The sequence below is a fragment of the Phasianus colchicus genome, chromosome Z (genome assembly GCF_987193195.1).
Source record: "Phasianus colchicus chromosome Z, bPhaCol1.hap1.1, whole genome shotgun sequence".
Lineage (NCBI taxonomy): Eukaryota > Metazoa > Chordata > Aves > Galliformes > Phasianidae > Phasianus > Phasianus colchicus.
Window position 1 is genome coordinate 36,838,180 of NC_143476.1, and position 20,968 is coordinate 36,859,147.

Here is a 20,968-nt window from a genome sequence, read left to right on the forward strand (position 1 = left end):
GGACCTTGTTTTGGCAGGACCTGTCTTTGCAATTTCATCAATGCCTTTTCAGCACTGTTTCTTTCTGTGCATAGGACAAAAGTGCAGGAACTCTGCATATGTAAGTAGTGGACAGCATTACACATGGCATTCTTTTTTTTAACCAAGTCATGCTCATAATAGGGAGCAACCAAATCTCCATACTTTTCACAAATTCAGAGACGTGTCAGCATTGTCAGTAAACAAGCTAGCTGCTAGACTCTAAGTATTCTAGACAAAGCAACACACATCTCAGAAAGGACTACTTAATTTTTTTTATCAGAAAATTAACAAGAATCTCTGCTCCACAAAACCAGAACTTCTGGAAACTGCTTGAAAAATACACAAATATTCTGTGTCTTTCCAGAAGACCAAGAAATGTTCCCTGGCTGTAGGTCCCATGAGCAACAGCCTACCAAAGCCCCCTTCAAAATATGAAAGTCATTAAATGGGTAGTTTTGGGAAAATACTCATTTTGAGGGGAAAATGTTCTTTAGCTATATGAGTCTGGGATACAGGAAGAAATCAATAGCTCTTCTGCTCTTCACATCTGAAAGGGCAACTCCTTGTCTGGGGCAGCAATTCTGTCACAGGCAACCACAAATAGAGCTGGTAGGCAAGGGGGAGTGAAGCCATTCTGCTGGTACCTGAGCTACTCAAACATGTAGGCACCAACAGATGTAATCAGAGGAACCAAAAGTAGGAACTGACAGACAGATAAGATTGCTACACATTGAGCCTAGAAATCAAATCAAGGCCACTGAACAGCTTGGCCCTCATTTGCTGCAGCTGTAACTCCAGACACGTAATCCCTGATGTACAACTGAGTAGAAGAAAAGAACAAGAGAAAGAAACATCCAACAGTTAAAGGGGGGGGGGGGGGGAAAGATACGTACATCTATTTTTATATCACTTGTATATGTCTGGTGGCCCAGTTAGTGTTTTGCTACTTTCTGTGAAAGTACAGTGGCACAAAGAACATGTCACCACCCACAGTAGCTAACAACCCAAATAACAGCTTGGTGTCACAAAACTTCTTAAAAGTCATAGCATTATGCAGTCACCACAGAGCTGCATCACTCCGCTCCGTCTCTCTTTATTTGTGTGGCAAGAAGGGCTGCAGAGCTGGAGAAGTGTCTGGAGAACAAGAGGTGCAAGGAGCAGCTGCGGCCCCTTGGTTTACTCAGCCCAGAGCAGAGGAGCTGAGGGGAGGCCTCATGGTGGCTGCAACTCTCGTAGGAGCAGTGCCAGGGGATGGTCAGGGGGTCAGGGAAAGGCTGTGCCCCGGAGGATGGTGTTGTGTGGAGCCGGGGGTTGGACCCCATGGTCCTTCTGTGTCCCTTTCAACTCGAGGCATTCTATGATTCTGTGATTTTTTTGCTTTCTTCAACCTCAGCTCACTTTCCTCTACTCCAAAACACCTTTCCTCTCCAGAAAGTCCTTCTGAAAGCCATTTTTTTCCCCTAGAAATTTTGACTGTTTTAAAACGTCTGTTCACTTAAGCCCTCAACTTGCAAGCACACACAAAAATGATGTCATGTATTTAGCCAGTCCTCATCAACTTCATGGATGGTATCTACATAAGGCTGCCCTTTTGTTTTTTTCTTGCCAACATCCTTTCATAAATTTTAAGGTTCTTCAATAAGTAAAACTTAAGAACCCACTGAACAGTACTGGAAAGTTAAAAGGACCCCAAAAACCTACTTCTCCTGTATGAAGATCCACATATGCTTCTGATTTTAACATCAAACAAAACTAAGCACCAGCCATAAAATGAAAATAAAGTGCTGATGACCAGTTTAATTGAGAGCATGGCCCATTGGATCATGACTATAAATCAATAAGGGATAAGTGCAAACAAACAAAAACAATGGTCTTGATAATTGCAAAGTAATTAATTGGGCCACTTTTCTATCAGCCTTTTTGACTGTTTTACTACCTGCTTGCCCATCTATACTTTCCTCACAGGACTGATCAGTCAGTTTCAGCAGTTCTTGCAGACCTCATATAAAACATTCTTTTCACATTAGCATTATAACCATCTGTATTGCATTCAGTCTGTGCTTAGTGTGTACAAATAGCTGGCAGACTTGACATTTCCTCTGTGCCAGTAACAGCCCTTAAAATTAAAAAAATGAAGTCTTGTGCAATAGTAAGTTATCGTACAAAATTCTGCTCTAGAAATTCACTACTCCATTGCAAAATTAAACTCTCAGCAATACAGTCACAAAAATATCTAAAACTCCAACTTCTGTGCTTCTAATATTGGTATAAAGTTTGTTATACACAATCATGGGATGAGCAGCATCCATGCTCATCAACCACAGACCTGTCAGCCATTGAAGTGCCACAGCAATGAGAGTGTCAAGGTTCTTTGTTACTGCCTCAATTACATGTTCTGCATCTAATCCATAAACATTTGATCTTGTGCCTAATCCCTGTCCTTATTCAGTATCTGTCTTTTAAAGAGGATTTTGACCGTAGAGAATTTGCAATTCATATATCAGTCTACAGGGAAACAAACTGAAATGGGTCAATCTGTCTCACTCCACAGAATAAGCCATTGCTAACTGCTAGCATCAGTCAGCCCCAGTATCCCTGCCAGGAGAAGCTTGCCTTAAAAGGTTTAAGTTGGAACCTAGCTTTCAAAATCACATTATCCAAGCATTAACTACACTGCTCTTTGTACACCATGTAGGGAATAACGTAAGGCCTACAAAGTGAATGTTACACATTGTAAGCCAGGAAGATCCATCACTGTACCTCAGCAGTGAAAAAGAAAGCCCTCCGTTACTGAGCCATTTATCTCTGCTGTACCAGTAAACCACTTACAATAAATGTGCTATCACCCTAGGAATTACAGAGAAGTTACAAGCCACGGGAAGAGTTCTCAATAGAACTAGATGACTTTTTTTTCCCAGAGGATCATTTATTCACTACAAAATAAATAACATCCAGTTAATAGTATTGCTAACTTCAAAATAACAAAGTCACTAACACATTTATATTAAAATGAATAAATTATGTTTTGCTATACAAAGTACTGCACAGATGTGATAATTTATAATTTCAAATACACTATGTCTTAATTTCTAAGGGATGGGTTCAGAAGGGGATCTGCATGCCATTCACAAAGGGAAATGGCAATGCAAAAATCCTTCTGTGAAGCTCACTCAGAGTTTTAAGATTCCTCTGCTCTCATTCTTCTTGCAGGCAAAAAGTCAAAGCTTGGCAATAAAACTTTATCTAAATGAATATTCTGAAAGGGGGAAAAAAAAAAATCAGTACTGAGGTTGACTCTGTTGATGGAGTTGAGGTATCTTATCAGCAAATCCTGGGAAATCCCAAGAAGGTTGGTAAATTCACAGGAATATTGCAGAGCTAAGGAGACCATGAATATTGTTCCCTGTATCATTGCCTATATGTTATCCCTGTACACAGAAGAACTGGTATATCTCCTATGCTTCCTCTCTAAAGCTACAAATGCCTTCTTTCTCCACCATCTCTTTTGGTCATTGTCCACTGCTACTTCCACTGTTCCACTCAGATTTTATCCTCTCTTTAGGTTTTCTTGTCCTTTTCAAGACAATAACTAAAAATGCTCCATGAGATTTTGCTTTCCAATCGTGCCTTTCATCACTTTCTCCTGCACTGCTACATAAACTCCAGAAAATGAGCTGTTACTTATATGTAAGCAATTATTTGTGGAATTTTCTCTGAATATTCACCTAGCAGGAACTGCATTCAGAATTCAGGGAAAAGACATGCCTAAAGAATGAATCTGTGTATTTAAACAGTACTGCAACTAAAAGGAAGAAAATAACCAACAAAAATAATAGATACTTAAAATGCAGCAATGCTGAGATGGTCTAGTCTTGCATTACACTGACTTTTACTTCAGTAACAAGTACTTCAGTAACCGTACTTCAGAAACAACGTACTATGTCTGTAAATTGTTTTCTCACTTCATTCCTGCAGCAAAATCATGTGCACAATCTATGCATGTAGCTTTCTGTCTTTCCTATCCTTTTTCATCATCTCTTCAAATTTTATCTGTTCTTTATGCAATATTACGTTCTCTGTATGCAACAATCTTTCCTTCATTCTTCTAATTTTTCCAAATTAAATGTGATTTCTATGTATTTTAGAACTTTCAAACATTTTGCAAATAACACAGTGCAAGAATCTTAACTAAGAAAGTAATTTGTATTCTTTCATGTATCTTTGTAAAAATGCAGAGCCAGAATCCTCTCAGTAGCAGCATGAGGTGCAAATGAGAAGCTATAGGGACAAACTGGAACACAGGAAGTTCCACTTAAAGAGGAAAATAGTCCTTATGGGCGGTCAATAATTAGAAGAGATTTTCCAGAGAGGCTATAGGGTCCATCCTTGGATGTATTCAAAACCCAAATGGACGTTGGCCTGAGTAATCTAATTTTGTTCCTTTTCCGAGTAGGGAAGCTGGACCAGATGGTCTCCAGAGGTCTGTCCAACCACAACAATTCAGCATTTCTGCGGTTTAGTGATATGAGAAGAATATCTGAATTCTTCTTAGTGTTTATTTCTAACCTTATTTACTCCTTTTATGGAATGGATTCTGCTTGTAACATTTGTGTTGCATTTTCAACACTTCAGATACTGCTGCACAGTTAAAAAGTGACAATTCATGCATTTTGCACAGTTTTAAAAATGGAGAAATCCCTCCTATCTCAGTCAGCAAAGCTATTCACTTCAAGACAATCATATTCAGATTGCCTAAAGGCTATTTATTCCCCCTGCCATCAAAAAAAACCCCAAACCACTCACAAATCACCACTGTTTTCACAGCCACAGGAGCTACCACATATCTTTTTGACCTAGATTCAGCTCCACACAAGTGCAGGGACTGTTGGGTCTCTGAGTGGTTTGCAATTTTGAGTTCCAAACTACAAAAAACAGAATGCACCTACTTACCAGGAAACAACTAACACATCACACTGAAGTCTTCTGAATTGGACATTAGAAGACATTATATACACAGCTATTTCCTCAGCTCTTGGTGCCATATAAATTTTATCAACAAATTACTTAGGAATGTGAACAGCTGCTGCAGGCCTTGTACATTGCTATGCTGTGCATTATATTCAAATCACTGTCTTGCTAACAGACCTCAGTTTCATTTGAAACATATAAAATCCTAATTATTTTTCTCTCTGAGCAACTGCTATTACTAATATAACCAAGATGTTATATGATTTCCATAGTACGCTCTGGTCTTTTGCTAGAAATAAAAAATGCTCTTAAATACTTTACTGAATACATAATTAATCTTCATGTATTTTCAGACCAAGCATCCACACCACTATTGACTGGAGCATCTGCCAAGTACATATTTTTTTTCTGTGCTTGTTTTAAGCATTCATTATTCTAAAAAAGCTGAACCAAGTAATTATTACCAACATGACAAGTACCCTTCATGACCTGTCTCATCTACTGTCAGCTGTCACTGATAAATTATCTTCTGAATATCTTACTTTCTTCCAGGACTGCTGCAGTCAAGCAACATGAACATATGGCTATCACTTGTAAGAGCTGTCTCAGCCCAATGGGTTGTGTGGGAGTATTTGGTACAGATACAGGGCATACAACTGGACACCCTGCTTCGCTGTTTGTCTGCTTAACAAATTGCATTGCCTAAATGCTAAAGCTTTTTACAGGTTGCCTGTCTGATTCAAGGAGGTTTTTCATCTTCCTGGCTGAAGTTACCAAAGAGACTACGAATCAGTTGGAATAACATAATTTTAACACAGTGTTCTGTTTTTAATTGTGTTCACTTCATAGAGAAGTAGCTCAAAAACTTGAATAGGGTCCGGGTCACATGAAGAGGCTTTGTTTGAGAATTTTAACACTCCAAACTTGCTGTTTGTGTCTTACTTCAAATTCTTTTACCAAGAAAGACTGGGAAAAAGGAGGAAAGACAACAACAAGGTCAAATAGCAATTTTGACCAACCTGATTTAAAGTTTGCAATTGCTGTTAGCTGAAGTGCAACACTGCTCTAATTTCCAGAGCTACAACAGTCAGAAAATTCCAAGCCATAAGCATTCTCTATTGCATGCAAAATACTTAAATTCCACTAACAGGTGGAACTAGAGTGCAGAAGCAAGAATGTGTCACAGATTGTGCACAATGTATTACAGACTGAATATGTATGTGGAGAACATATTGGGAAGTATCACCGAATATGATATTCTAACATTTTTATTTTGCTGGAAAGGCCTCTTGTAAGGTTGAAGAAAGTATTATAAATAAAACAATTACTTTCATTCTGACCTCTTCAAAACTATGACTGTACTTCCCTGTCCAAGGAACAAATTATTCCACACATTACTGCACATCCAACCCACAGCCCGGCACAGCTCACAATGTGGCCACCCCCTACCCCACAGCATCATGATGGCAGCTCTTCCTGCTGAGTGGCTCAGCCTGGCCCTGTGCACGCACACATCACTCAGCAACAAATAAGCATTAGCATGCTATCAACTTGACCTGGCCTAAAACCAGGGCACAGGGAGGGCACAGTGCTGTGCCAACTCATGTGATGGGAAATCAGTTCATACATTTTGATATATTCGCTGAACACAGTCCTGTGAGCAGAAAAAAAAAACAGGCAGGCATGCCTTTATAAGTAAATCAATTTGAGGACAGGTGCAGATCACCAAAACTTTGTCATTTTTTCTGTATGCCTTTGACTCCAATTTCAGTATGCATAAATACATGATCTGCACATTTTCAAATGTATAGACTTACAGTCAGATATTCAACTCAAAATCCTGATCGTGTCTCTCTACTGAACTTTCATAATCTCCCTCTTATCAGAGAGAAATATCCCTCTCTTCACTGTCACACCTTATTCACATCATTGCTTTTGGCAGTATGTTCATTGGTGTGCAACTGCTTTCAAGGGTGAAGCACACAAAAAAAATAAAATTTCATCAAAAAAATAAAATTTCATCAAAAAAGGATGAACACCTTGGGAGCTCTCTAAGAATTGTAGCTACTTCCACTGAAGCAGACTGATACATTAGTGTCACAAACAATAAGGTCACATATCCCACTAGTTTTATGGTTTTGTTGCTCTCATTTTTTAACCAAAAATATTAAAAATATGTTTTGTTACTTAGCTACATTACTTGTATTATACATTTTAAGACTCTGAAAGTAATGCCTACTATTCGATGATGCTGGCCTGTGATATTATTGGTGGATGTCAGTGATATGGCAGTAGGGGCTGAACCTTCCTAACAATATCCTGTTATATTTTGTTGCCATGAGACAGATGGCAGCAGAGGGGTACTATGACATAACACTGACATGGAAGTGTAGATGAAGCAAAAGTATGTCACTGAATTCCTCCATTCATCAATGCTGAATGTTTGTGGAGACCAAACAGGGAATGTGAGCACAGTGAGACAGAGTGTGGTGCATTTCAGCAGTGGCAACAGTGACAGCAATTACCTCCACTGGTGCACACTGGTACAAGCATGGCATGCAGGCCTCTGTTCATTGCTGATGAACATCAGCAAAGATGGTGATGTCTACAATGAAAAACAGTGCTTTGTAGCTGAGAACTATTCTATTCCATTAAAATAGAACTATTCTGTTCTATTAAAAAGCATTACTGTGCTCTTTGTATGTCCTGTAGTTCCCATGGAAATAAATAGAAGGCATTACTTTCAGAGTGACCTGTGGATATGTGGCCCAAGACAATCCCTCTTCACTCAAAGCTGCCCAGGCAGGTCAAAAGGTTGGACACCAATGAATTACCTAGTGATGTTTCTGGTTTGGCTTTGTGCCTCTGGGGGAAACACGATAAAACATTTCCCTGCAGAGATGCTAACCTTAAAGAATGAGGATCAGAGGTACTGGGCCACTCTGGCAAAGGCTCTGAGAAAGAAGGGCAGAAAATTATTTTTTCAGGAAAAATTAACTCTATTCTTGAAACATTTACCAAAAAAATAACCCACATATTATAGTGGTGATTTCATCGCTTTGTTACTTCTGCTAATGTTATCAATAAGACTTTATTCCTATTGCAATGTTTCCCACCTGTCCTCTGCCTCTGTGTGTTATGCTGGGAAATGGCTAAGGGCTTTGTGATACTGTGCTGTAAATAATAATAGTGCCTTTTAAAAGAAGCTTATCTCAGCAAAAAAGCAACACAACAGATACTGGCGTACATTTCTCTCTTTGCAATTTCAAACCTCCTCTTCTCCTCACCTACTCAGCTGGCTGACAGAACACAGGTCAGAAAAGATGCCGAACACTGCTGTGTAGACCTATCCAGTCAGGAACATCCATTTCAGCTCTCGAGAGATAAAAGCCTTGAAAATAGTTAGGTGTGATCTGATCAAGGGAAACTGCAAGACTTAAAGTTAGACCAGCATCTGCAGCGTAGGAAAGCCATCTGAGGTAGGCCTACAATTGCAAGACAAGGAACAACTATTCTGTAATGCAGTCTTCCCCACTGGTAGAGCCCAGTCCCCTTCTGGATCCAGCAAGAAGAGACAAAACAGCCTTCTTTGTGCTGAAATAAACACTAATGGAGTTGTCCATTTTCTATAGAAAGCCCCTTTTTTTCCCCTGTCTTTTTATGTTTGGTATATAACAACTCAAGAACATTATCAAGAATAAGATATGCTAATACTGGTGGAATGGGTGAAAGGGTCTCTCACGAGGACAAGAACTAGACTTCACATGACTACTTCCAATCACCTCAGCAAAATAGTAAAAGCTTCTCTACTTCTGAAAGGCAGTGCACACAGTCTCCTACTCAAAGCAGATGAAACAGTCAGAAAGTGTCAGCCCATCACCACATCATTCAACTCTACTCCACATAGCATCTCTGAGTCTTTACAGGTGGATGTCATTAAGCTCTCTATGAAACAGTATACTTATAATCATCTTTTTAGACTTGAAAGTCTAAGTACGCTACTCAGGAAACTAGTAAAAAATTGATATACATTCCATGGAACTTCAAGATTTGCATGCTGTCTATAACCACCAACATATTTGAGTATCACTGGCCAAACTCACAGCTATGCAACAAGCAATAAATCATATGCCAGAACAAGCATCTCAAAGTAAAAGAAGAAAGGAACTGTACCTTCTACTTCTTTTGTGGACTGGTTTGTCATTCTCAGAAAAAGCTGAATAAGCACATTTCTGGGCAAAATTGTACAAGAGAATTTCCATACTGAGGTGCTGTGCATGGGAACAATCTGTATCTACATGGACGGAAGACTCCAGACTGAGGTGCTGGAGTTTGCTTGAAGGCAGGCTATGTCTCTTCTACACCTTATATGAATCAATTTAGTCTTCCCTGCTGCTCTGCTAGGTCAAAATAGTATCAAGCACTATCCCTCAGATCATGCAGTGTGTCTTTCAGATATGTACTTTAAAATTTTAAAAACTAAAATTACTTTTAACTTAGAAGGAAGCTAATTAATTGCTAACCTGCTAAATATCAAACTTCCAAATCACACACTTCCACTTAGAACAAAATACCTGATGATTCTGGGAGCACAAGCAGACCAATTTCAGAAAAAAAGTTTTCCATCAGAGAAAATAGTTACTCCATTTAGTTCTGTATATATTACACCCAAAACTTTCTGCCAGTCCTCTGGCCAATAAGCCAGAGAAAAAATGAATTACTTCATAAATTTTTAAGGTAGCCCTATTTCAGCTAGGTTCAATAGCAACGAACCATGTGTGGATGTCTATACGTTGCCTCTGATCCTGCTTCATTAGTCTTGTCAGCAAAACCTATGTGAAACTGCAGCATGCACAACTACTACTTTTCACAGCCACCACACTGATTAAAAGCGGAGTTAGAGCTGACACTAATGATGGCTGACAGGAACTGCACTCCCAATTTGCTCAGCGGTTGTTAACAACCAGCTCTGCTGACCAGAGAGGTAAACCAGGTTGACTTCTGTTTTCTTCACTGTAACATTTAACACAGACTCCAAGGCTGTCATCAGAACCCATGGAGACCCATTCCTGTCAAACAGTCCATCAGCTCCATCTGACTGAAGCTATAATCTGATACGCGGAGAACAATGCCATAAGGTAGACTAGACCTCCTGCTCTCTCATTTCCAGCTGCTGATTTTGCAGAGATCACGGGAATTTACATCCATAAGTGTAAATTTTATGGCTTATTTACCTATTTTTGGTAAATAAGCAACATACATGACTGTAAATGCAAATCTTTTCAGTGCAATGACACAACTATTTTTTTTTTTTTAATAAAAATGCATCCAACTTACATGCTTAAAAATTGTTTTCAATTTCTTTTGTTCAATATCTTCTTAATTTCAAAATGAGATACTGAATTTGAAAATGCATTTGAATTATAAGTGAACTGCTCCAGAGGACAATAATGTCATGTCTTGTGCCTCTGACATATAGAACAAACAAAGCCATTGTGACATATTTAAACAAGCATTAAATAAGCATTAAAAGTGTTTACCCTAAATTGATATGTGCTTACATTCTTTTGAGGGCTATTTTTTTCATGTTTGTTAATTGGATGATAACAGAAGACTGTATCTGACATACTGGTTGGCCATTTATCATGCTCCCTCAAGATCGGGTTAGATACAAAAGCCAGATTTTATTTGTATAAACAAGATATAGTCAGAAATAGAAAATGTGTCAGATGAGTCTGTAGGTGTGGTGACAGACCTTCCACTTACATACACTACTGACTTCAGTGGTGCAAGGCTGAACTTCAAACCAAAAACCCTAGTTTTTCAATTAACAATTATCACAAGAACATAGAACAACTTCCAAAGCCTTCATGAGTGACTGCTTTGCCAAGCTGCTTAGAATAATTAACTTGTCTGTTTAGGTTGGGCTATGGCTTTCTTAATTCTGACTTCAGCTCAAGAGCATTCCAAGTTCTGTACTGAAAAAAAAAAAAAAAAAAAAATTCCTATTTCAGTTACATTGGAAGACAGAATATAGCCTGTCTTCTTAGAAGCAGCACTTATTTTGTCAACAGGCTGCTACATGGAGTAATTTAAATTTGTATTTTCTTTTTTTTTTTTTTTTTTTTTTTTTGAGTCTAACAATCAGCGAAGCTTCAGGACATACGAACTATAACAATGAAGCACTCTTTTATTCTGCTAGCACATATGTAACTGTGACTATGGTTAGACTCTCAAACACTGAGGATGCATCACTGACTTCTACTCTACTATGGCAGTCCCTCATTTCTATTTCATAATTAATCTGGCAAGAAATACACACTGCTCCCAAAAGGTGCTATGGGTGCTGCTGGTAGTGGTTACCTCTCAAGACCAAAAGCTCCAACTAAAACACTATTTAATCTAATCCTGGAGTGTGCTGAGATTTTGGAATAGAATAGAATGCCAGGTACATACACCTGGCATTCTATTTCACCAAGTTACCTTCATTTTAGAAGTATTCCCTGAATGGCAGCAGCAGCACTTCCTCAAGCCTACTTTCTTCAGTTCTGCTTCAGCTATTCTTCACTGTTGAAAAAGCTCTGCAGACTTCCAATATGCAGTACAGAGTGTGCATAACATCTACTACACAGAGGTTGTACTATCCCATGAACTATGTGAAAAACTGGACCAAAGAGTTTTGAATGAGTGTTTAGTTTCCTGCCCTTCCTTACACTATTTCTGTTTATGTATGCATTAGTGGAAAGACTGCTGCGCGAGTTCATAATTCTAAGTTAATATCTCTAAATAACAGCTGTATTTTGTTATGCTAAGAATATTCCATAGAACTCTGCATCTGTTCTTCCTAGGATATGCAATCTGAAAAAATAATAGTAACAGTGGAAGCCACAGCATTGATGCTCTCTGAAGGAAGTTTTATAGATCTTAACACTGAGTTTTGAATGACTTCATGCTGTAACTCCTTCCCCATTTATGATACACAGAGTAGTTAAATTAAAATTACATATCCATACTTCATGTTTGCTTTTATTGCATGGAAGATACTGTCAAAGAAGCTTACACTTTTACCCAAGCTACAGCTTTCAGCCATAAGGTGAGGACTGTATCATCAGTTTCAGTCAGTGCTAACATCTTGGGAAGCCAAGACATAGAAACAAGTATCTCCCACAAAGTTGTTACTTAACTGCAACCTCACAAACTAGAGCTTGTGCTATGTCAAAGTAAGTGTCATGTCATCATCTAATTTCAGGAGCAGGATACATAGATTTTGATTGGTACTCTCCAAAGGTTCTAGTTTTGTTACCTAGTTTCCTCTGTACTCCTGCCTCACATGCTAACAAGTGAAGCTAAAACCAGAAACCTGTAAAACTGAGGAGCAGTAGTCAAAGATAAGAAAAAACTAGCCAGGAGGTCAAACAGCTTTACAAGTTAATAGTAAGGTCTAACTATATCTCTTACAGATGTAGAGAACAAAATTTTAAGAGCAAAATTGTAATCATGATTAGTCTATCTCTTAGATTAGCCAAAAATAAAGCCAAATCAAATTTTTTTTTTTTTTTTTTTTTTTTTTTAAACCATACCTGCAATTAAGCCCAGTTCCTGGAGCTCTGGAACAAATATTATCACAGCAGAAACACTGACACCTTGATTACTGAGAAAAAACACACAAACACTAGGCTCTCTTACACCAACAAATGTATTTTACACCTGCTAGCTCACACATTAAATGAAATCACAAAGGTACAAAACCAGACGCTACAGCACTTCAGCCTTCCTCATCATGATACTGTCTCCTGCCTGATGTCTTTCCATGTACCTTGTAGGATTCATATCTTACTTTCTGGGGGGGAATTGTCAAAGTGTGGTATGTAAGCATGGACACTCCTGACGAAGTGTAGAAACTCTGCAAGAAACCCTTTCAAAAAGCACTTTTGGAGAGGATGCAGAACTGCAGAGCCAATAAGAACTCCTTTATGAAGAAGATGGACATTGCTTGGCCATGCAACAGTCAGTGAAACTGAGTAGCTCTGCTTTCAGGGGATGTACGATGCAGTGTTTTGCTGCCACGGGTTCTGCAGCAGTAAACATTAAGTACATCTAACTCACATTCATTTACTACATCCTGCTTCCAGGTCAGCCACTTGACTGCCCTGATAATCTCACAGAATTCTCTTATCTCTCTGTCTTTGCCTCACTTTTTCATAAAACTGACTTAAGTCAATCACTTTAGGACCTACCCACCTGCATGAAGACTCGAGTGCTAGTAATACATTAGGGAGCTATGTGGATATAGCAGTGCGGGACTGTGGGTTGATGAGCATGGCAGTGATGGGTTGATGGTTGGACTGCACGATCTTAGAGGTCCTTTTCCAACCTTAATGGTTCTATGATTATAACAATGTGCTTTTTTCCATTTTCTGTTACAGAAGTACTTAACCGATACTATTTTGGGGAGTTTGTCATGGCTATGCAGACACTTCTAATTTTTGAAAAAAAAGAAAACTCTGGTTTGAACCACAAGAAACCCCACATTAAAGAATATGAATAAAATTGAGACATTTTAGGAAAGTGAAAGAAAAAAAAATAATTACTATTCTAACAAAAGACAGTTAAAAACAAAAGATGACAGTACAAGAGTCCTTAGGGAACATCAATTTTGTTATACTTAAAATAGTTCTGCAAATTTATTCCAGTAGTGGTATTTTAAACATAGAACAGTCCTGGGGAGTCCTAGAAAGGAGTGAGTTCCCTGAGGCTGTAATTTGTCTTAGATGAGGAAGACACACTGAACAAAACCACAGGACAGTAACTCCAACTAGAAGTCAGCAAACCAAGCAAAATTCAACCTTGTTACTCTAACGCTCTCTGCTATCATGTGAATATTATTCTTCCCATGTTCTTCAGAGACCAGAGTGTAAAATTACAGCGGTCTTGTTATGCCCACATAGCTGTACTCATAAAACTAAATTGTATGTTTCTGAATTGAATTTTTGTCTACTCCATTTGAAATGAATGATTAGACAAGACTGTATCCAAGAAAACATTGTTTCTTCAACTTAAGTTTTGTTCATAAAGGTATTTTTAGCTCGTATCATTAACTTTTTCACACAGCATCCCTGAGATGGATCTGCATCAAATCTTGATTCTAGAGTGAAGATCTATCACAGGGATGTGTCTTCCTAAAGGAGGTTTTCCACGTGAATTCCAAACACACTTGAAAATTGTATTCTTGTCACCCGTCAAACCTGAAGAGAATATCTTTAAGAACTTCTTAAGCCCAACACCGATGGGCATCTTGCAGCTCACTCATCGACTCCAAATGAGACTGTATAAGATGTCTGAAGATAAATACTATCAGTGCTTACCTGCAGCTCACTACCAGAAATCAGACACACAGAGGCCAAGTGGCAAGCAACAGCCAGGTCTCCTCCAGTAAAAAAAGATTCCAGAGAATGCCTGTCCACAACCAACTACTGGGAAACCTCTTCAGCACTCTAAAGTGCCAGCACATGCCAGGCACTGCCCCATCACTGCTGTGCCATAGGACTGCCTAACACCACTACAAAGGATCCCATTCCAACATCTGGGAGCATTCCTGGACACACTTCTATCACACACCAGCCTGAGGGCACCTGTTATTAGCGATTAAAATAGTCAACTGGCGACAGTAGGTAAATATCCCTGACTGCTGACAGCTATTGCGGAACCAAGAAGCAAGGCACACGCCAAACCTGACTCATATATATGTATACCTGTCAATTCTGAAACCAGGTCACTGGCTCCATACTCCTTCTAAGCGCATTTCAGGCATTTCTAGGAGCCAAAAGAACAGGTGGTATGGAACAATGGCAAGGAGTTGCCCTGACCAGACTATACCACATCCCACACCAGCACACGACTTGGTGCCCCTTAATACCATGCCACAGGGAAAGTGGAACACCACCTCCACACAGAGGAGCCCACAGCCATCACAAACCAGCCCGCCTCATGAAGGATCACACACAGCATCACCACGGAGGATCGCACCACCACTCAGTAGAGGTTCACACTGCACCACCTCCACACAGAGGACCACGCAACAGGAAAGAAACATCACCACACTACCATCAGAGAGACACACACCAGACCCTCGCCGCACAGAAGATCCTTTCAGCATCTAAAGGAGGGATGTACGAAAGACGGGAGGGCAGGGTCTGATGTGGTAGGGCAAGGGGAAATGATTTCAAACTAAAAGAGAGCAGCTTCGGACCGGATATAATGAAGACAAGGGTGGTGAAGCACTGGAACAGGCTGTCCAGAAATCGAGTGGCTGCCCCGTGCTTGGAGACAGTCAGGCTGGACCAGTCTCCGAGCACCTGGCAGAGCTGTAGATGCCCCCGTTTAATCAAGGGGAGTTGGACTAGACGGGGTCCCTTCCAGCTCCAACGACTCCGTGAGACTACGACCGCCACTACCTCCACACACACCCCAGCACAGGGGAGGCTCACACACCACACAAACGCCACACACGCGTCCACGCACCGCCTCCTCCACAGAAAGGACCGCGCACCGCCCGAAGGACCGCACGACACCCCCTCTCACACCACAGCACCTCCGCACGGAGGACCAACTCGCCCCCCTCCCTCCAGCACCGCCCGGCCCCTCGCCACACGACGGCTCGCGCCCACGCCGCCCGCACGCAGCCTCCCGTCGCGCGCCGCCCCGCGCTCACCGCCGCCTGCTGGAAGGCGCCCTTGGTGTAGGTGCCGCCGCCGCGGTAGGCGATGGCGGGGATCTCGCGGCCCAGCAGCGCGCACTTGTGCTGCTGCGGCCGCCGCCGCGAGATGTAATCCACGCGCGGCACCACGTTGCTGCGCGAGGAGAAGGTGACGATGGCGACGCGCGTGGCCGCGGGCACCACGGGGAAGTCGGAGAGCAGCTTCTTGACGAAGCGCAGCTCGCTGAGGAAGTTGGCCGGCCCCACGCTCGACGACTCGTCCACCAGGAAGACCAGCTCCAGCCGCCCGCTGCGCGCACGCAGCCGCCGCACCTGGCGCTTGAAGGCGCGGCCCAGCTTCTCCACTTTGCTCTCCGTCGTGTCGGGCAGCGGCGGCGCCGGGGCGGGCGAGGCGAGGGCGGGCGAGGCGAGGGCCGCCGCCCGGCCCTGCGGCGCCGACAGCGCCAGGGACAGCGGTAGGGACAGTCCCCCCCAGCAACACAGAGCCACCAGGGGCCACATCGCGGACGGCGGCGGCTGGCGGCTGCTCCTCGCCCCCTGGCGCCCCACCTACCGCCTCCGCGCTCCTCGCCGGGGCGGCCTCCCTGCCGCCGGCCCCCGCAGGTACCCGCGCCCTTTAATCCCCCCGCGGGCCGCGCCGCAGACGCCTCCCCCGCGGCGGAGGTGCCCGCCCCGCTCTCGGCCCCTCGCCGCTCGGGAGCGACATCCCCGGCTCCCTCCCCGCCCCGCCGGCCCTCCCCCGCCGCCCCGGCCCGCCCCGATGGGTCCCGGCGGCGGGATGGGCAGGGAGGGGAGCCCCGGGGGTGGCCGGCGACCCGCGGACCGGAGCCGGAGCTCCTCCTGCTCACCGCCGCGCAGCTTCGGTTGTCTAAGCTGCTAGCGCTCGTTTCACTCGCTAATTTCTTATTAACCATCGCTTTAGCTGGTCAGCTCCGTTTCAAGCGGTAATTCAGTCTCAGGAAAATCCACTCGGAGCACGCCGATCAGCCAGGTAAACCTGTTGATTGCAGCTCTCCTCAGTATTTCCCCTTCATTCATTTCCCGGCCCTTCTCTTTGCTGTTTGGTGCCGTTTAGCAGTGCCGTGGTGTACATGCTGGTACATTTGCAAGTCAAACCCCACATTTATATTTAATGGCATTACTTAGTCCTTCTTCACTGCTGATGGAAAATCTAGTGCGGCTCCTTTGACTTTCCAGCGGTACTCAAATTCCACTGCAGCTGACAAGGGAGTACGGGAGAGGAGATACCATTTAATTACAGAAACAATGCATTTGATGTGTGGTTCCAACATATGCTAAGTACTTCATAAAAATACATTTCTTAGGCGGACTTTTGCCACATTGTGCTTGAAACAGAGGTAGCATTCAGACACTCTCAGAGAGGAGTAGTGGAGTTTTGGTACTGACACGTGTGCTGCTGATGAGTTGAATCAGTTCATCTCACTTGGTTTATGTCACAGTAAAACTCTGCAGCTTTGGGTTGCTTGGCTTTGCCCTGGTAGTGACAGGCAACATTTTGCCTTGAAAGGGGCAGTTGGGAGCTTCTACAACACCCGCCTCCCCCAACAGACTGATTTGCTCCATTAGCCTTTGAGAGATGAAAGAAGTGATGCTTCAGTTGCATTCACTGTGGGCTGCGTAACAACACTGCTGCACCTTGAAGCACTCTTCATCTGCAGTATACCAGGCTAGAGAGCATATCAGTCTTTGTAGGACCCAGATTGGGAAATTATAGCCAAAAAGAGGAGGTGAAAATGGATGAAATGAGTGGTTTTTACAAGGTGTTCCTAGGGGAAAGTGAATCGTTGCAGCTACGACGTGTTCCCATTGCTCTAAATGTTCAGGTCACCATCAAGATGTAACTCTCTCTAGGCCAATTTGGTTTTTTGTTGACAAGGTAACTGCCAGTTCCCTTGTTTTCCCCCATGTCTTTGTAACACTAGTCAGATTCAAATTTTTAATGAATTGTAGGACACAGAAGAAAAGAAAAGGAAGATGAACTGGAAACATTTTTAGCAAAGGAAGAACGATTTGTGTTGGTGGCCATTTTTCCTATGCACAATCCGTACTGCTAGCATGAGAGACTGCAACCAGGTAGGACTAACTTTGAAAATACTGCAATTGGTTTCATTATCAGTGATCTAATCAGTACTGAATCTCCCCCTCCTCCCCCCCAAAAAATAGGGTAGTTATAAATTAACGCTTGAAACACACATGATTTGTGAAAATGCTTGTTCTCATAGGACATACAAGTCCCGTGTCTTGTACTGAGGCTCTTGTTCAGCTGAAAGCTGAATATGCTGTATGAGATGTCCTTATATGTAAGGGTAGCAAAGTGAAGTCATCAGTTAAAGATGTAAACACATTAGTCACACAGTCGGTTCAAAGCAAAAATGAGTAAATAGGTGAACTGCAAAGCTCTGACTGGATGCAAGACTGAGACCCTCTCATGGTACTGATGCAAAAATTGTAGTGGTGAGTTTAAGTTTCCTTCAGATTTGTGGATAATTTGTGTGTTCTCCCACATGTATGGTACAGGTAACTCCCTTTAAAATCATTGGGACTCAACCTTGCAATGCAGAGAGGAGATACTAAATAAAGCGTTATGTGATACTGTGAGCATTAGCATTTGTAATAAACACAATCTGGGTGTATGGAGGAAAGAGTGGTGACAGTGTCCAAAGTATTCCAGTGTGTTCATATTGTGATTTGAGCTGAGAGACCTGGAGAATAATTTCTGGAATAAACTGAATTTTAAAAATCTTAGATGCAGCCTGTAGAATCCTCAGAAAGGCATTTTATCTGAAGGATTGTGCTTGCAAAATAAAAGGTTGTCTTGTCAGTGATGTAGGAGGAGGTTGTGTGCAAGTGAGCAGTAGAATTGTGTTCGCTGTATGTTCACTAAGCTTTTCCGAAAGCACAGTTTCCAGTGGAAATCTCTGTTGTAATAAAATTGCCTTCTCCAAGCCTGTCTGCCAGTTCTTTACAAATCCTTTCCATGTTGATATGCTTAAGCCCTCTGCTTTTGATGGTCTTTTCCCTGTTGTATTCATGCATATTATTTGTGCTTTGGTTCATGCTGATCTGTAGCAGATGGGGAAGTAGAGAGCAGAAGGAATTTTTTCCCACTTTGAGTGTCCCTGAAGGTCAAAATATCTGCTTTGGGCTTCACTACTTGAACAGATAATACTAATTGCACATGGCTTGTGGTGATAGTGTGCACAAGAAGGCGTTTTTGGGCTGTGACTCTATTCCATTTCAAAACAGCAGGTAACAAAAAAACACTAGATGATGTGGATAAAGTGCTGTTGTGATGTGATAAAAGAAAGCTGACTTCCTGACAGGGGTTGTTTAAGAGCGGAACTTCAGCTACTTTTACAATCATATTCCCTATCTCTTTAATTTTCTTATTAAAATCCACAGACTTCACAAATTCCAGTAATTCTTTGCTGTCTCCCCTCAAGATGATATGGTCATTTAACACCACCCTGCTTACCAAACAAAAGGGAAATCTATACCCCCCACTTAAAAGCCCTTCTGCAAACAAATAGTCTGAGGAACTGCTGTCCTTTCGCCAAATAGCTTTTTGGTTAAATTACTCAATGAAACGTGGCCAACCATCTTTCCAAATATGGAGAAGGAAAGCATTATATTCCTCCCCCTTCACGTTCCCCCAAATGCAGCTGGACAAAATACATCCCTGTGCTCAACCCACGCAGAATTTATGCCTGTAGAGGCAATGCCGCAGTATTACATACCCTACAATTTTTGGAAAAATGCAGGTCAGTTTTTTTCTACTGTGAAGATGTTCTGTTAGTGACTCTGTGCCATGGCGGAAACTCAACTGCAACTGAAACATTACATCCCTTGAAGGAACTTTGCAGCTAGAGATAAAATGACGGTTTTTGAAAAGAAGGAAGAACCTGATGTTACTTAAGCTTATTCTGAGCCTCTCTTTGTGCTCACCAGAGCATCCATTTGGGGAAGCCTCACACAATACAGAGCTAGCAGAGCCAGACGTCCTTCCTTAAGTATGAAAAGCCAGAGGCAGGGCGGCACAGGATTAACCTGCACTGGCCACTTTCCTTGTGGATGTCAGGCAGCGTTTCATTGGGGACTGTTGACAACTCTGCGTAAGGAGCAAAGATAGCAGGAATAGACTTTATGAAATGGGAACTATTTGCATTATTAGAAAATGACATCTGAAAGCTGCCTACTGGGGATCCATTAACACTGTAATTGGGAAGAAGTGCCCTGAGGACAGTCACTGGTAGGTGGTGTCCAAAGTCTTCCTGGAAAGAAGGTGGAAGAGGAAGAAGGAGCTATGGGAAGTCACTTCTTCCTCCTTCCTCCTGTAGCTTTGAGAGGAAGGGCAGAGAGGACAGGTCCAGCTCCTGAGTGCTGGAGTCCTCAGCCCTAAAACTTCTCTTTCCAGCACTGCTGCCAGTGGCTTACCTACCTACAGCCCTCGTTATAGTTCTCATTTGCTGTCTCCAAACTGTGACGAAGAGCAGGATCTACCCTCGAGAGCACTCTGCAGTGGGTTGTATTTCTGGAACACGCTGATTCAGCACTTTCTAATCATTGGATTTTTTTTTGGTAGCAATGGTGAAAAGAGTATGGAAAAGAGATCAGGATGTATTTTACATTTAAAACTGAGGTACTGAAGCTAGGCAGTACGTCTCAGTAATAGAAAATGAGTGATTTTTTTTTTTTTTACTTTTAGGCATTGCCCTTTCTTGGCTCAAGCAGAACATGAAGCAACTTGCTTGGAGGAAATTAACAATTTTTCCATGAAAGTAATAGTGCTCCTAAAAAAAGAAGAAAAGAAAAGAGATTAATCTGTTAAATTATCACTTATTTTATTATTAAAAAGCTAGGATAGATACATACTTTGCAATTCTTTCAAATACCAAAAATTCACTGACTTTAATTATTTTAAGATGAATTGTTCAGGACTAGAAACTTGAAGTTCAGACTTCCCACGTAAATTGTTTAAACACACAATTGAGAGCAGTCAGTTTTGATTTATGCATGCAAATCCCATTGACACCTCTGGGAGTTCTGACACAGACTGAAGAGAGTACATGGCCCTTAAATGAGGGCAAAGTGTCTGTCCACATGACTTTGGAAAAAGATTATTACGTAGGAGGAGAAGAGTCAGTCTGCCAAAAGTTTCTGCTTTCAGGCAGAGGTCTGTAAAGGGGATGGGTGTTTCAGTCTTCAGCAGAGCAAACAAGAACTTCAGTGATCCAGGCAATG

General features: G+C 41.9%; 1 protein-coding gene and 1 long non-coding RNA gene across 6 annotated transcripts in view; one reads left to right on the forward strand and one right to left on the reverse strand.

Moving 5' to 3' along the window:
- Positions 1-16,207, reverse strand: part of SVEP1 (sushi, von Willebrand factor type A, EGF and pentraxin domain containing 1) — a 122,647-nt gene extending 106,440 nt beyond the window's left edge. For 2 of the 4 annotated variants that reach the window (XM_090132326.1, XM_031608351.2), the window contains exon 1: positions 15,701-16,207. In XM_090132326.1, coding sequence (XP_089988452.1) covers positions 15,701-16,207 — 507 coding nt within the window. Of the gene's footprint in view, positions 1-914; positions 1,156-7,228; positions 8,523-15,700 lie in introns of those variants that run through there. The other 2 variants (XM_090132327.1, XM_090132328.1) reach the window with 2 other exon arrangements.
- A 13-nt stretch (positions 16,208-16,220) lies between these two features.
- Positions 16,221-20,509, forward strand: LOC149912864 (uncharacterized). Of its 2 annotated transcripts, none has more exons than XR_016462228.1 (3): positions 16,221-16,309; positions 16,629-16,697; positions 17,678-20,509. It is a non-coding gene; the product is annotated as an uncharacterized LOC149912864 (long non-coding RNA). The 2 variants fall into 2 exon arrangements; XR_016462229.1 differs by having other exon boundaries at positions 16,629-17,800; positions 20,433-20,505.
- Positions 20,510-20,968: the final 459 nt, after the last annotated feature.